General features: G+C 44.9%; 1 protein-coding gene across 1 annotated transcript in view; it reads right to left on the bottom strand.

The window, feature by feature from the left end:
- Positions 1–304: 304 nt before the first annotated feature.
- Positions 305–17714, bottom strand: part of exoc4 (exocyst complex component 4) — a 298597-nt gene continuing 281187 nt past the window's right edge. The window contains exon 18 of the mRNA XM_071332146.1: positions 305–2336. Within this exon, the coding sequence (XP_071188247.1) occupies positions 2099–2336 (238 nt within the window). The 3' untranslated portion in view covers positions 305–2098. The remainder of the gene's footprint in view (positions 2337–17714) is intronic.

The following is a 17714-nucleotide window of genomic DNA, read 5'->3' as shown; positions in this document are numbered from 1 at the left end:
GGTCTTGATCATTCTATAGAAAAGCCTTCTGACGTCCCATCAGATCTGGCAGCTGAGCTCAATTCCTGACAGTGTATATTTTTGATCCGTCTATCTAAAATGACATCATCGGACAAAGTCAATTTGTGTCAATGTGAAAAGATTTTGAATTATAAGGTGCAACAGCGCATAGACAGACCATGTTGTTTGGGTAGTGTTTCGTTCTGTATGGCATTCGTCAATTCCTCTGTGTCAATGGAAGAAACTAGTCCCAAGGTAGGAAACTGGCACTTTTCATTGTACAAAAACACACAAACTGCTCATATACACAGAGGAACGTTGATGTTTTATTTCAGCAAGATCAGTGTACACAATGGCAAGTCATCTTTAATTCAGTGTAGGATTGCTATTCAAGGCATTGGTCTGAAAGGGACTTTTAACAGACAATGGAGAAATGATCAAATTAATCCTTAAATCACACAGGGACTCATTAACCTCCGTTCTTATCAGGTGTTTGTGAAAAAACTCATCAGACATGAAACCACTCTCATATTACACACTGTAGATGTGCAAAACGACATGTCTTAAACAAACAAATAAAGCAAAGCGTTTAAAAAAAAAAAAGTGAAATATTTTTGTAGATCTTTACATTATTTAAAATGTGGGTATAGGGGTCCGATATACCAGATCATTTAAATCCAGATGGAGTGTTCTCTTGTTCACAGAATCAGCAGAAAAAAACTCCTCACTTGTGCAGAGTACTGCAAGCCATAGAGACCTCCATAGTGTGTGTGTGTAATATAGGACGTGTTTATTGTGTGTGTGTACGTGTATGTGTGTGTCTTGAGTGTGCTGAGTAAAACAAATGCTGTTCCTATGGCACTAGGCAATCCCTCCGGCAACCACAAGGCTCATATTGATCCCAGCCTACATGTCATTATGATGGATGGTTCCGCTGGGTTCTGGTGAGCAGCACTGCCACAACTCTCCCCTGTTCTCTTTCCTCCCTCCCCCGCTCTTGTTAAGTACTTTTCCTCTGAGTTAATTAACTAAACATACTGAGGGGATGCAGGGGAAGGAATGATTTGTGACTCCTTGCAAGTGTATTCACTTTAGAATAGTTTTAGCAGAAGTTTTAGCAGTTCTAGTGGTAGGAAGGGGAGTAGTGATTTGCAATTACATCCCTATTAAGTTCAAGACCTTGAGTGTTGGGACTATATACACACTTAAATTGTACTGGATACATTGGCCCCCATCCCCTAGCACACATGCACACCTCAACGCTGCAGCACAGTTAACGTATTTTTTCAGGACAGTGGCAAATACTATAATCAGAATCGGCTATAGCTACATTATATCCAATCTACATTATTCTAAAAGTGAGAGAAAAATAGAGTGAACCACAGCTGAGGTGGGGAATCAATTTCTTTCTTTGTCCTTGGGGAAGAAGAATGGCCACAAAATGGCCACAAGCAGGAGGAGAGAAGTGATAATCTCGACAGTCTAATCTGGCATCTGGTATTGCAGACACAGTCAGCGGGCCCACGAGGGAGAGCTGGAGGGAGAGCTGTAATTGAGAGCAGCAGTTAGATGTAATAAGACAATGAGATGAGAAAGGCCCCAAAGCCAGACTCTCAGATAATTCCCCCATTCTCCACAGGTGAGACTAGGGCCGACCACATATGGGATGATTGAAGGGAGTCATTTTTTAAATTGGAGAGTGTGTGTGTGTGATATCTTGAGGAACTGGCTGCATTCTTGCCAGTGAAGAAGCTGATGAGTTACAGATGCATATTGGTAACTAAGTTCAAACCTTAAATCAGTAACTACTCAATGTACAGCCTACCAGCATTATCTCAACCCCCAAAACATATTACATGGTTATTTACGGTCTGCCATAGGATCTAATGAAGACTCAGTTAGGACTTTTACAAACCCAGTTCAACACCAGTCCCTGTGGAGGTGCTGACCAGTCCCTCAGATGGTTAGCTGACACTGCTAGGTCAGCTCTAAAATACTAGCTTTAATCTAAACCCTTTTTCCAGACAGGAGGTTGAGAAACACTGGACAGTAATGCAAACAGACCATTGCCAACAACAGCCTCCCAATGTCCCCCCTCTCAAACAGTAGTGATCTTCTTGTCCTTGGTGGCCTGCTTGAAGGCTGCCTGCTCGCAGATGATCTCCTTGAGGCGCTGCAGCCGGACGTTCTGCGTGCTCAGGTCTCCCACGCCCGTCTGGCTCCTCTGCAGCAGGCTGAGGGCGTGGATGTACTCCAGCTCTGTGTAGCGAACGCCCTGGTCCACCACCAGGTTGAGCAGCTCATCTGCAGCGTTGTACAGCATCTCATAGTACTGCCTAAACAGGGGAGGAGATGACTTCATTGTTCAATGCCCATGAGAATGTTCTGTGTTATTCCATTCCCTCTGAAAGACAGAGGTCAGAGAGGTCAGAGCAAAGGGGGAGAGGAGATGGTGGTTAGGGGGTTAGAGGGAGGAAGGAGATGGGGGACAGGAGAGGTCAGAGGTCAGTAACCAGTAGTACAGATGAGTAGAGAAAAAGGAATCAACACTATGATGTTGTTGATCTGGTACTACTGTACCATACTGCCACACATAACACTATGATGTTGTTGATCTGGTACTACTGTACCATACTGCCTCACATAACACTATGATGCTGTTGATCAGGTACTAGTGTACCATACTGCCACACATAACACTATGATGTTGTTGATCTGGTACTACTGTACCATACTGCCCCACATAACACTATGATGTTGTTGATCTAGTACTACTGTACCATACTGCCTCACATAACACTATGATGCTGTTGATCAGGTACTAGTGTACCATACTGCCACACATAACACTATGATGTTGTTGATCAGGTACTACTGTACCATACTGCCCCACATAACACTATGATGTTGTTGATCTGGTACTACTGTACCATACTGCCTCACATAACACTATGATGCTGTTGATCAGGTACTAGTGTACCATACTGCCACACATAACACTATGATGCTGTTGATCTGGTACTACTGTACCATACTGCCACACATAACACTATGATGTTGTTGATCAGGTACTACTGTACCATACTGCCACACATAACACTATGATGTTGTTGATCAGGTACTACTGTACCATACTGCCACACATAACACTATGATGTTGTTGATCTGGTACTACTGTACCATACTGCCTCACATAACACTATGATGTTGTTGATCAGGTACTACTGTACCATACTGCCTCACATAACACTATGATGTTGTTGATCTGGTACTACTGTACCATACTGCCCCACATAACACTATGATGTTGTTGATCAGGTACTACTGTACCATACTGCCCCACATAACACTATGATGCTGTTGATCTGGTACTACTGTACCATACTGCCCCACATAACACTATGATGTTGTTGATCAGGTACTACTGTACCATACTGCCACACATAACACTATGATGCTGTTGATCTGGTACTACTGTACCATACTGCCTCACATAACACTATGATGTTGTTGATCTGGTACTACTGTACCATACTGCCCCACATAACACTATGATGTTGTTGATCAGGTACTACTGTACCATACTGCCCCACATAACACTATGATGCTGTTGATCTGGTACTACTGTACCATACTGCCCCACATAACACTATGATGTTGTTGATCAGGTACTACTGTACCATACTGCCACACATAACACTATGATGCTGTTGATCTGGTACTACTGTACCATACTGCCTCACATAACACTATGATGCTGTTGATCTGGTACTACTGTACCATACTGCCACACATAACACTATGATGTTGTTGATCTGGTACTACTGTACCATACTGCCTCACATAACACTATGATGTTGTTGATCAGGTACTACTGTACCATACTGCCTCACATAACACTATGATGCTGTTGATCTGGTACTACTGTACCATACTGCCACACATAACACTATGATGTTGTTGATCTGGTACTACTGTACCATACTGCCCCAAATAACACTATGATGTTGTTGATCTGGTACTACTGTACCATACTGCCACACATAACACTATGATGTTGTTGATCAGGTACTACTGTACCATACTGCCTCACATAACACTATGATGTTGTTGATCTAGTACTACTGTACCATACTGCCTCACATAACACTATGATGTTGTTGATCTGGTACTACTGTACCATACTGCCTCACATAACACTATGATGCTGTTGATCTGGTACTACTGTACCATACTGCCTCACATAACACTATGATGTTGTTGATCTGGTACTACTGTACCATACTGCCTCACATAACACTATGATGTTGTTGATCAGGTACTACTGTACCATACTGCCTCACATAACACTATGATGTTGTTGATCTGGTACTACTGTACCATACTGCCACACATAACACTATGATGTTGTTGATCAGGTACTACTGTACCATACTGCCTCACATAACACTATGATGCTGTTGATCTGGTACTAGTGTACCATACTGCCTCACATAACACTATGATGTTGTTGATCTGGTACTACTGTACCATACTGCCACACATAACACTATGATGTTGTTGATCTGGTACTACTGTACCATACTGCCTCACATAACACTATGATGCTGTTGATCAGGTACTACTGTACCATACTGCCTCACATAACACTATGATGCTGTTGATCTGGTACTACTGTACCATACTGCCACACATAACACTATGATGTTGTTGATCTGGTACTACTGTACCATACTGCCTCACATAACACTATGATGCTGTTGATCAGGTACTACTGTACCATACTGCCCCACATTACACTATGATGTTGTTGATCAGGTACTACTGTACCATACTGCCCCACATTACACTATGATGCTGTTGATCAGGTACTACTGTACCATACTGCCTCACATAACACTATGATGTTGTTGATCTGGTACTACTGTACCATACTGCCACACATACCACTATGATGTTGTTGATCTGGTACTACTGTACCATACTGCCTCACATAACACTATGATGCTGTTGATCAGGTACTACTGTACCATACTGCCCCACATTACACTATGATGTTGTTGATCAGGTACTACTGTACCATACTGCCTCACATAACACTATGATGTTGTTGATCTGGTACTACTGTACCATACTGCCTCACATAACACTATGATGTTGTTGATCAGGTACTACTGTACCATACTGCCTCACATAACACTATGATGTTGTTGATCTGGTACTACTGTACCATACTGCCACACATAACACTATGAAGTTGTTGATCAGGTACTACTGTACCATACTGCCTCACATAACACTATGATGCTGTTGATCTGGTACTAGTGTACCATACTGCCTCACATAACACTATGATGTTGTTGATCTGGTACTACTGTACCATACTGCCTCACATAACACTATGATGCTGTTGATCTGGTACTACTGTACCATACTGCCTCACATAACACTATGATGTTGTTGATCAGGTACTACTGTACCATACTGCCACACATAACACTATGATGTTGTTGATCAGGTACTACTGTACCATACTGCCCCACATTACACTATGATGTTGTTGATCAGGTACTACTGTACCATACTGCCACACATAACACTATGATGTTGTTGATCTGGTACTACTGTACCATACTGCCACACATAACACTATGATGTTGTTGATCTGGTACTACTGTACCATACTGCCCCACATTACACTATGATGTTGTTGATCAGGTACTACTGTACCATACTGCCTCACATAACACTATGATGTTGTTGATCTGGTACTACTGTACCATACTGCCACACAACACTATGATGTTGTTGATCTGGTACTACTGTACCATACTGCCTCACATAACACTATGATGTTGTTGATCTAGTACTACTGTACCATACTGCCCCACATAACACTATGATGTTGTTGATCTGGTACTACTGTATCATACTGCCTCACATAACACTATGATGCTGTTGATCTGGTACTACTGTACCATACTGCCTCACATTACATTTAACATTTACATTTAAGTCATTTAGCAGACGCTCTTATCCAGAGCGACTTACAAATTGGTGCATTCACCTTATGATATCCAGTGGAACAACCACTTTACAATAGTGCATCTAACTCTTTTAAGGGGGGGGGGGGTTAGAAGGATTACTTTATCCTATCCTAGGTATTCCTTAAAGAGGTGGGGTTTCAGGTGTCTCCGGAAGGTGGTGATTGACTCCGCTGACCTGGCGTCGTGAGGGAGTTTGTTCCACCATTGGGGTGCCAGAGCAGCGAACAGTTTTGACTGGGCTGAGCGGGAACTGTACTTCCTCAGAGGTAGGGAGGCGAGCAGGCCAGAGGTGGATGAACGCAGTGCCCTTGTTTGGGTGTAGGGCCTGATCAGAGCCTGAAGGTACGGAGGTGCCGTTCCCCTCACAGCTCCGTAGGCAAGCACCATGGTCTTGTAGCGGATGCGAGCTTCAACTGGAAGCCAGTGGAGAGAGCGGAGGAGCGGGGTGACGTGAGAGAACTTGGGAAAGTTGAACACCAGACGGGCTGCGGCGTTCTGGATGAGTTGTAGGGGTTTAATGGCACAGGCAGGGAGCCCAGCCAACAGCGAGTTGCAGTAATCCAGACGGGAGATGACAAGTGCCTGGATTAGGACCTGCGCCGCTTCCTGCGTGAGGCAGGGTCGTACTCTGCGAATGTTGTAGAGCATGAACCTACAGGAACGGGTCACCGCCTTGATGTTAGTTGAGAACGACAGGGTGTTGTCCAGGATCACGCCAAGGTTCTTAGCACTCTGGGAGGAGGACACAATGGAGTTGTCAACCGTGATGGCGAGATCATGGAACGGGCAGTCCTTCCCCGGGAGGAAGAGCAGCTCCGTCTTGCCGAGGTTCAGCTTGAGGTGGTGATCCGTCATCCACACTGATATGTCTGCCAGACATGCAGAGATGCGATTCACCACCTGGTTATCAGAGGGGGGAAAGGAGAAGATTAATTGTGTGTCGTCTGCATAGCAATGATAGGAGAGACCATGTGAGGATATGACAGAGCCAAGTGACTTGGTGTATAGCGAGAATAGGAGAGGGCCTAGAACAGAGCCCTGGGGAACACCAGTGGTGAGAGCACGTGGTGCGGAGACAGATTCTCGCCACGCCACCTGGTAGGAGCGACCTGTCAGGTAGGACGCAATCCAAGCGTGGGCCGCGCCGGAGATGCCCAGCTCGGAGAGGGTGGAGAGGAGGATCTGATGGTTCACAGTATCAAAGGCAGCCGATAGGTCTAGAAGGATGAGAGCAGAGGAGAGAGAGTTAGCTTTAGCAGTGCGGAGCGCCTCCGTGACACAGAGAAGAGCAGTCTCAGTTGAATGACTAGTCTTGAAACCTGACTGATTTGGATCAAGAAGGTCATTCTGAGAGAGATAGCAGGAGAGCTGGCCAAGGACGGCACGTTCAAGAGTTTTGGAGAGAAAAGAAAGAAGGGATACTGGTCTGTAGTTGTTGACATCGGAGGGATCGAGTGTAGGTTTTTTCAGAAGGGGTGCAACTCTCGCTCTCTTGAAGACGGAAGGGACGTAGCCAGCGGTCAAGGATGAGTTGATGAGCGAGGTGAGGTAAGGGAGAAGGTCTCCGGAAATGGTCTGGAGAAGAGAGGAGGGGATAGGGTCAAGCGGGCAGGTTGTTGGGCGGCCGGCCGTCACAAGACGCGAGATTTCATCTGGAGAGAGAGGGAGAAAGAGGTCAAAGCACAGGGTAGGGCAGTGTGAGCAGAACCAGCGGTGTCGTTTGACTTAGCAAACGAGGATCGGATGTCGTCGACCTTCTTTTCAAAATGGTTGACGAAGTCATCAGCAGAGAGGGAGGAGGGGGGAGGAGGGGGAGGAGGATTCAGGAGGGAGGAGAAGGTGGCAAAGAGCTTCCTAGGGTTAGAGGCAGATGCTTGGAATTTAGAGTTGTAGAAATTGGCTTTAGCAGCAGAGACAGAAGAGGAGAATGTAGAGAGGAGGGAGTGAAAGGATGCCAGGTCCGCAGGGAGGCGAGTTTTCCTCCATTTCCGCTCGGCTGCCCGGAGCCCTGTTCTGTGAGCTCGCAATAACACTATGATGTTGTTGATCTGGTACTACTGTACCATACTGCCTCACATAACACTATGATGCTGTTGATCTGGTTACAAGGCCTACCTTCAAACTCAGTTCCTCTTTGCTTGACATCATGGGAAAATCAAAAGAAATCAGCCAAGACCTCAGAAAAAAAAAATGTAGACCTTCACTAGTCTGGTTCATCCTTGGGAGCAATTTCCATGGGACCCTAACTGACTAGGATTAAATGTCAAGAATTGTGAAAAACTGAGTTTAAATGTATTTGGCTAAGGTGTATGTAAACTTCTGACTTCAACTGTATATTGATGGTGGTTTAATCCATATGTATATTGATGGTGGTTTAATCCAATTTTATATTGATGGTTGTATAATTCATATGTATTGTATTGATGGTGGTTTAATCCACATGTATATTGATGGTGGTTTAATCCAATTTTATATTGAAGGTGGTTTAATCCATATGTATATTGATGGTGGTTTAATCCATATGTATATTGATGGTGGTTTAATCCAATTTTATATTGAAGGTGGTTTAATGAAATTTTATATTGATGGTTGTATAATTCATATGTATTTTGATGGTGGTTGAATCCATATGTATATTGATGGTAGTTTAATCCATATGTATATTGATGGTGATTTAATCCATATGTATATTGAAGGTGGTTTAATCCATATGTATATTGATGGTGGTTTAATCCATATGTATATTGATGGTTGTTTAATCCATATATATATTGAAGGTGGTTTAATCCATATGTATATTGAACGTGGTTTAATCCAATTTTATATTGAAGGTGGTATAATCCATATGTATATTGATGGTGATTTAATCCATATGTATATTGATGGTGATTTAATCCATATGTTATATTGAAGGTGGTTTAATCCATATTGTATATTGATGGTGGTTTAATCCATATGTATATTGAAGGTGGTTTAATCCAATTGTATATTGATGGTTGTATAATTCATATGTATATTGATGGTGGTTTAATCCATATGTATATTGATGGTGATTTAATCCATATGTATATTGATGGTGATTTAATCCATATGTATATTGATGGTGATTTAATCCATATGTATATTGATGGTGGTTTAATCCATATGTATATTGATGGTGATTTAATCCATATGTATATTGATGGTGGTTTAATCCATATGTATATTGAAGGTGGTTTAATCCAATTTTATATTGATGGTTGTATAATTCATATGTATATTGATGGTGGTTTAATCCATATGTATATTGATGGTGGTTTAATCCATATGTATATTGATGGTGATTTAATCCATATGTACAGTGGGGAGAACAAGTATTTGATACACTGCCGATTTTGCAGGTTTTCCTACTTACAAAACATGTAGAGGTCTGTAATTTTTATCATAGGTACACTTCAACTGTGAGAGACGGAATCTAAAACAAAAATCCAGAAAATCACATTGTATGATTTTTAAGTAATTAATTAGCATTTTATTGCATGACATAAGTATTTGATACATCAGAAAAGCAGAACTTAATATTTGGTACAGAAACCTTTGTTTGCAATTACAGAGATCATACGTTTCCTGTAGTTCTTGACCAGGTTTGCACACACTGCAGCAGGGATTTTGGCCCACTCCTCCATACAGACCTTCTCCAGATCCTTCAGGTTTCGGGGCTGTCGCTGGGCAATACGGACTTTCAGCTCCCTCCAAAGATTTTCTATTGGGTTCAGGTCTGGAGACTGGCTAGGCCACTCCAGGACCATGAGATGCTTCTTACGGAGCCACTCCTTAGTTGCCCTGGCTGTGAACTTCGGGTCGTTGTCATGCTGGAAGACCCAGCCACGACCCATCTTCAATGCTCTTACTGAGGGAAGGAGGTTGTTGGCCAAGATCTCGCGATACATGGCCCCATCCATCCTCCCCTCAATACGGTGCAGTCGTCCTGTCCCCTTTGCAGAAAAGCATCCCCAAAGAATGATGTTTCCACCTCCATGCTTCACGGTTGGGATGGTGTTCTTGGGGTTGTACTCATCCTTCTTCTTCCTCCAAACACGGCGAGTGGAGTTTAGACCAAAAAGCTCTGTTTTTGTCTCATCAGACCACATGACCTTCTCCCATTCCTCCTCTGGATCATCCAGATGGTCATTGGCAAACTTCAGACGGGCCTGGACATGCGCTGGCTTGAGCAGGGGGACCTTGCGTGCGCTGCAGGATTTTAATCCATGACGGCGTAGTCTGTTACTAATGGTTTTCTTTGAGACTGTGGTCCCAGCTCTCTTCAGGTCATTGACCAGGTCCTGCCGTGTAGTTCTGGGCTGATCCCTCACCTTCCTCATGATCATTGATGCCCCACGAGGTGAGATCTTGCATGGAGCCCCAGACCGAAGATGATTGACCGTCATCTTGAACTTCTTCCATTTTCTAATAATTGCGCCAACAGTTGTTGCCTTCTCACCAAGCTGCTTGCCTATTGTCCTGTAGCCCATCCTAGCCTTGTGCAGGTCTACAATTTTATCCCTGATGTCCTTACACAGCTCTCTGGTCTTGGTCATTGTGGAGAGGTTGGAGTCTGTTTGATTGAGCGTGTGGACAGGTGTCTTTTATACAGGTAACGAGTTCAAACAGGTGCAGTTAATACAGGTAATGAGTGGAGAACAGGAGGGCTTCTTAAAGAAAAACTAACAGGTCTGTGAGAGCCGGAATTCTTACTGGTTGGTAGGTGATCAAATACTTATGTCATGCAATAAAATGCAAATGAATTACTTAAAAATCATACAATGTGATTTTCTGGATTTTTGTTTTAGATTCCGTCTCTCACAGTTGAAGTGTACCTATGATAAAAATTACAGACCTCTACATGCTTTGTAAGTAGGAAAACCTGCAAAATCGGCAGTGTATCAAATACTTGTTCTCCCCACTGTATATTGATGGTGGTTTAATCCATATGTATATTGATGGTGGTTTAATACATATGTATATTGATGGTGGTTTAATCCATATGTATATTGATGGTGATTTAATCCATATGTATATTGATGGTGGTTTAATACATATGTATATTGATGGTGGTTTAATCCATAATGACAGGGAAAACACAGAGTTTACAGTAGCATCGGTAGCCTGTCCTACAAAGCAGACAGATTAAACATATATGTAAATATGTAAATATGAATGCACACACACAGCTATGGAAGATATATGAATGCATTAGAGAGTACCATAGAGCCGGGCTGACTATGTCTCTGCTCTGGGGCTAAACTGGCAAATACCTCAGAGACTGTGTGGGCAGCAGCAGCACAGACAGACAGACAGACAGATAGCATCGCTATACGCCACTGGCTAGTAGAGAAATCCCATTCACTTAGATTACACTCCCACAATGGTGTTTTGGATGGGTATGAGAGGTGCCCACAAAAGGACACACACACACACACACACACACACACACACACACACACACACACACACACACACACACACACACACACACACACACACACACACACACACACACACACACACACACACACACACACACACAACCTGGGGGCATCGGGAAGCTCAATCTCTTCACCCATCTCCTCCTTTAACTCAGCTCTTTGTGCCCAGAGAAAGAGAGTGATTTAAAGTGGTGTCCATCAAAGCAGCAGGGAGAGGAAGGCTAAGCTGAGGGAAAGTCTTCCATTGTGTCCAGGAGAAGAAATCCCAAGGAAGTCACAAGCACACAGGTGCAAATCTCGTGTGTGTGTGTGTGTGTGTGTGTGTGTACCTGAATAGGATTAGCTATTATCTTGTTGTATTATTTCTAAGCCTCTCCCATTACTAAACCTAATGGTTATTTTCCTATGTAGGAATTACTGAACAATTCTGCAGCCTTTTGTGTCAAGCTACTTCTGCTGTTGTAATATTGCAAGTAGAACAGAGAGAGAGAGAGCGAGAGGAAGATAACAAATATGGAGAGAGAGAAATAACAAATATGGAGAGAGAGAGAGAGAGAGATAACAAATATGGAGAGTGAGAGAGAGAGGAAGATAACAAATATGGAGAGAGAGAGGAAGATAACAAATATGGAGAGAGAGAGAGAGATAACAAATATGGAGAGAGAGAGAGAGAGAGGAAGATAACAAATATGCAGAGAGAGAGAGAGAGAGAGAGAGAGAGAGATAATACATACGGAGAGAGAGAGAGAGAGAGAGAGAGAGAGAGAGAGAGAGAGGAAGATAACAAATATGGAGAGAGAGAGAGACAGAGACAGAGACAGAGAGAGAGAGAGAGAGAGAGAGAGAGAGAGAGAGAGAGAGAGAGAGACAGAGATTAGGTCCAGTAAGAACAGACTTTCACAGCTGTGTGTGGGGATTCATTTATTTAATATTTCTCTTTCTCTTTCTCTGACAAGTAATGCCCTTGGTTTGTGAACTATTTGCATACTCGCTCTCTTCTCCTCTCTCCCTCCCTTCCTCCAAGGCCCTGTTCGTTTTTCAATGCTCACCCTCAATGAGCTCGTCAATATTGATGAGGGGTCATACCGGTTCCTTTGCTCGCCACAGGCAGAGACACAGAGAAACCCCTGATGGGCAGCACAGTGTTCTTATCACATTCTCAAATATGCACCACATGTCTCTACTGTGTGTGTGTCCACTGTGTGTGTGTGTGTCTACTGTGTGTGTGTGTGTCTACTGTGTGTGTGTGTCCACTGTGTGTGTGTGTCCACTGTGTGTGTGTGTCCACTGTGTGTGTGTGTCCACTGTGTGTGTGTGTCCTGTGTGTGTGTGTCCACTGTGTGTGTGTGTCCACTGTGTGTGTGTGTGTGTGTCTACTGTTTGTTTGTGTGTGTGTCTACTGTGTGTGTGTGTGTGTTATTCACGTCCAAAACACCACTTCCATTCCCCAGATACCGCATGCGATTAGCTGCACACAGGAGGACATAGTCCACATTGTTATGTGAACTGAAAAGAAATGTGTTTGTTTTTAGAAGGGAAAGCTTTGAAGAGAACAATTAACAACCCACACACACACCGTTCTCAAAGGGATGTAGAAAAACAGGGGATGAATAAAACAGATGTGGGGAAAAAGTGATAATTGACAACTTTACTTTGTATAAATGTTGGTATATTTGTGTTCTCACATCTGGGCAAGGCCGTTCCAGTTTGGGTGGCTTGTAAACCAGTTTATAAGGCTATAGTGTATAATGTTCTCTAAGGCCCTATCTTTGGTTGCCTCCCTGTGTACTGAATATGAAAGTCTAATATACTGTGTGACTGAGCAAACGGACTGATCTACAAGTGATAATGAGGAGTTATTTAGCATGCAAGGTGATTTGTAGATCAGTCAGTCAGCAGCTGCCGACTGCAATGAGTCAATCTGGAACAGAACCACAGTCTGCAGGTACACCGTGTTTCTGTCTATTATAGGGCACTTTGCATTTCAAGCCTTTGGGTTTGGATTTTGGGGGATCAATCTCCAAACTGATTGGCAATGTCTGGATCTCCATGTTGCCCCACAGTACTGTCCTCTCTTTGGCCTGTTCTACTGGGCCTCATCCCTCTGTCATCATGTTGACTGGACACCTGGCTAACTGGACCCTGCTGTTGTACCAGGGGGGAGTTTGGAAGTGCTGGGTGTGTGTGTGTGAGGGGGGTGGGGTGTGTGTGTGAGAGAGAGAGATTGTTTGTTGGTGTGTGTGTGTGTGTGTGTGTGTGACAACTCATCGCCCCCCAGATGCCCAAAACTCCTCCAACCAACCACTTCATTACCCAGGTGCTTGGAAAGTCATTTGCCCAACAGCGGCTGTTAATCAGATTAAATTCTCTGTGCTCTTACACCTTCGCCCCCACCAGTCTTTATTCACCCATTAGGGGGAGATAATGAAGGAAACCAGCATTCAGCTTCACTCAGTCAGTCAAACACACTCCAGAACCCCCCGTCACTGTCGCCCGCATTTCCCCACTTGCCAACCACACTCCCTCCCTCCCCACCCTCCCATCCCACCCTCCCTCCCTCCCTCCCACCCCTCCCTCCCACCCCACCCCACCCTCCCTCCCTCCCACCCCACCCCACCCTCCCTCCCTCCCTCCCTCCCTCCCATCCCACCCTCCCTCCCACCCCACCCTCCCTCCCTCCCTCCCTCCCTCCCTCCCATCCCACCCTCCCTCCCTCCCCACCCTCCCCACCCCACCACCCTCCCTCCCTCCCACCCTCCCTCCCTCCCTCCCACACCACCCTCCCTCCCACCCCACCCTCCCATCCTCCCTCCCCACCCTCCCCACCCACCCTCCCACCCCACCCTCTCTCCCTCCCCACCCCCCACCCTCCCATCCCTCCCTCCCTCCCTCCCACCCTCCCTCCCTCCCTCCCTCTCTCCCACCCCACCACCTGCAAGAGCGCTCACTCACTCGCTAACTCTGTGTGTGTGTGAGTGCCATTACATTTTAATTAGCCCACATCTCCTTCGTGCGCAGCCCCCCGTATACAAAGAGTATTAAGCAAATTTATGGTGCATGTGGCAGAGGACGGGGCGAAGATCTATGTATGTCACTGGTGAGGGAGAAAGATACAGAGAAAGAGAAGGGAGAAGGCGGGAGAGAGAGAGAGGAGAGAAAACAAGAATCAGCACAATTAATGTCCTCTCATTTCCAGCGTGTACAACATTAAAGCCATTTAAGGTTGCCTCTGTCAGCGTGTTCAGAACAACACATTAGTTAGCGAGGGATAGGGTGGAGGAGAGGATGGAGGGAGGGAGGAGATTCTCCGAGGATGATTCTCTCCATCAAGCGGAACGCACGCTTGTCGCCGCGGTAACGAATGCCAGGGCTCCTGACGCAAATGAGAGCTCCGTCAAGTTTTCCCACTCCTCTCGCTCCCTCTATCCTCTTGTGACTAGAGAAGCTCTATGCAGAGACACTGCAGCTTCATCAGCAATAACCAGTGTAGTCATTATGAGAGAGAGAGAGAGAGACACACAGAGAGACACAGAGAGACACAAACAGACACAGAGAGACACAGAGAGACAGGAAGACTCATGTTCAAAGAAAGTGGATAGTTAGCTCAAGGTAGCGCAAGTTAACACCACATTAGCTCAAGATGGGAAAGTCACTAACTCTAAACGTATCCCAGAGAAAGCAGCTACTGCAGTGCAACTAAGGACAGATAAGTAGTCACATCAACTCTATAAATAGAAGAACCAGACGGAACGAACACCGCTTCGCCCCTGCTATTGACAGACAGGTAAGGAGGGAGAGAAAGACTGTTTGAGATACAAACAGTTTATCATAGCCGTCAGCTGTAGTTATTAAAGCTGGGGTGAGTCGACTCTGCCCCAGCCCTGTCACCTTGACAACACGGTTAAACTGACTTTTACCACAGGCTCCCTCTGCTGAGCTGTTTACCAGACACCTCCGCGTTTCCACTCAACCCCGTGACACCTGCACCGTCCATGTCTGTCAGACAATAACGGGCTAGCTCTGAAGGCTAATGATTCACTTGCTTATCATGGAAGCTGTGTTAGCATGTAATGCTAGGAGGATAACAGGACAGTCTAGAGACAGGGGTCACAGGGTATCTCACTGGGGTGTGATTGGATGTCAGAGAGAGGGTAAACCAACTGTCACTCTTATGATTGGATGTTACACACACAGAGTTTTCTAGACACAACCCCCCCCCCCCAAACAAACATACTTTTTTCACACAATACACACCCCTTCCTAGTAGTCCATCTAGAAGACAATATACTAACCAACCCTGTCCCTCTCTCTCACCCACCCTCCCTCCCTCCCTGTCTTAAAGGTAAAACAATGAACATACCAACCCTGTCCTTCTGTAATGCTCTCTCTTCCTCCCTCTCGTAAAAGTGCTTGTTTCAACAGAATGGTAATTCCCTGTAAGTCAACCTGTGTGTGCTGAATGGCTAAACAGCCGCAGTGTGATCTCACACACACACACACACACACACACACACACACTGTTGCACAAGGTGGCTTAGCAGTTCAGACGTCTTTTTCTGTTCCGTATTGTTCGTGTCCTGTATATATATATATTTACACCTTTCTTCGCATATCTTTTATCTATTTTATTATCCAAGAACTCAACTACAAAAGCTTTCCTGCAAAAGCTTTCCTGCAACCCGCTTCACCAATTACAAAAAGTATTACTTACCTCAATCTGAAAATCCATCGTGGAAGCTAGCCAGGGGCTAATTCAGAAGCTAGCCTGAAAGCTTAACCAGAAGCTACTCCGATAGCTAGCCAGAAGCTAATCTGTAGCTGCCCCGAAATTAGCCGGTTTGCTGGCTAGCGTTGGTGTTTCAGCTGCCCACGTTTAGTGGTCACCAGCTATTCCTTTAGCTCGATAATCTACCGGCACTTTTGTGCAACGCGACTCGGACCGGAGCATTCCGGGACTCTTTTTTTTTTTTTTTTTCTCTCAGTTTCCCCGGATTCCAGCCGCAGGCTCTGGACACTTGTACCTTGATTTCGCAGCTAGCTAGCTGCAAACCGTGTGACTATTGGCTTACGTCGACCCCGGAGCAAACTCTAATCATTCTGGAGCTAGCCAGCTGAGGAGTTCCATCACCATCCGGACCCGTTTCTTTTGTTGCTGCTGCAGATACGGAACCCCACCGGGCCTTCACGACTGACTGCCGCGACTGACTGCCGACGTTATCTGCCCGAGGGATTTATCCAACTGGCACCTCCGTCCCGACGTTACCTGAACGCTCATCTGAGGCCCGCTAATCGTTAGCTGTCTTATCGGCTGCTATTTGAACAAGTATATTGGACAACTATTATTATTATTTATTTATTTTATTTTTTCCTTGGGTCACTATATCTATTTTGCCAATTTGGATTGATCCCCTCTACCACACGGAACCCCACTACACGGAACCCCACTAACCTACCGACAGAAACGCACGAGGTATCTACAAACAGACCTCCATCCTATGCTGCTACCGATAGCCATATACCCGGCCAGCTGTCTGGATCGCCACGACCCCAACCACCTCTACTCACTGGACCCTTATTGATCACTCGATTAGCATGCCTCTCCTTAATGTAAATATGCCTTGTCCATTGCTGTTCTGGTTAGTGTTTATTGGCTTATTTCACTGTAGAGACTCTAGCCCTGCTCTCTATACCATATCCAACCTCTCAGTTCCACCACCCACATATGCGATGACATCACCTGGTTTCAATGATGTTTCTAGAGACAATATCTCTCTCATCATCACTCAATACCTAGGTTTACCTCCACTGTATTCACATCCTACCATACCTTTGTCTGTACATTATTCCTTTAAACTATTTTATCGCCCCCAGAAACCTCCTTTTACTCTCTGCTCTAGTAGCTCTAGGCGACCAATTCTCATAGCTTTTAGCCGTACCCTTATCCTACTCATCCTCTGTTCCTCTGGTGATGTAGAGGTGAATCCAGGCCCTGCAGTACCTGGCTCCACTCCTATTCCCCAGGCGCTCTCTTTTGATGACTTCTGTAACCGTAATAGCCTTGGCTTCATGCATGTTAACATTAGAAGCCTCCTCCCTAAGTTTGTTTTGTTCACTGCTTTAGCACACTCTGCCAACCCGGATGTTTTAGCCGTGTCTGAATCCTGGCTTAGAAAGACCACCAAAAATTCAGACATTTTCATCC

The sequence above is a fragment of the Salvelinus alpinus genome, chromosome 11 (genome assembly GCF_045679555.1).
Source record: "Salvelinus alpinus chromosome 11, SLU_Salpinus.1, whole genome shotgun sequence".
Taxonomy (NCBI): domain Eukaryota; kingdom Metazoa; phylum Chordata; class Actinopteri; order Salmoniformes; family Salmonidae; genus Salvelinus; species Salvelinus alpinus.
The sequence above is the reverse complement of the archived record's forward strand: the minus strand, read 5'-3'. Positions and strand labels throughout refer to the sequence as shown.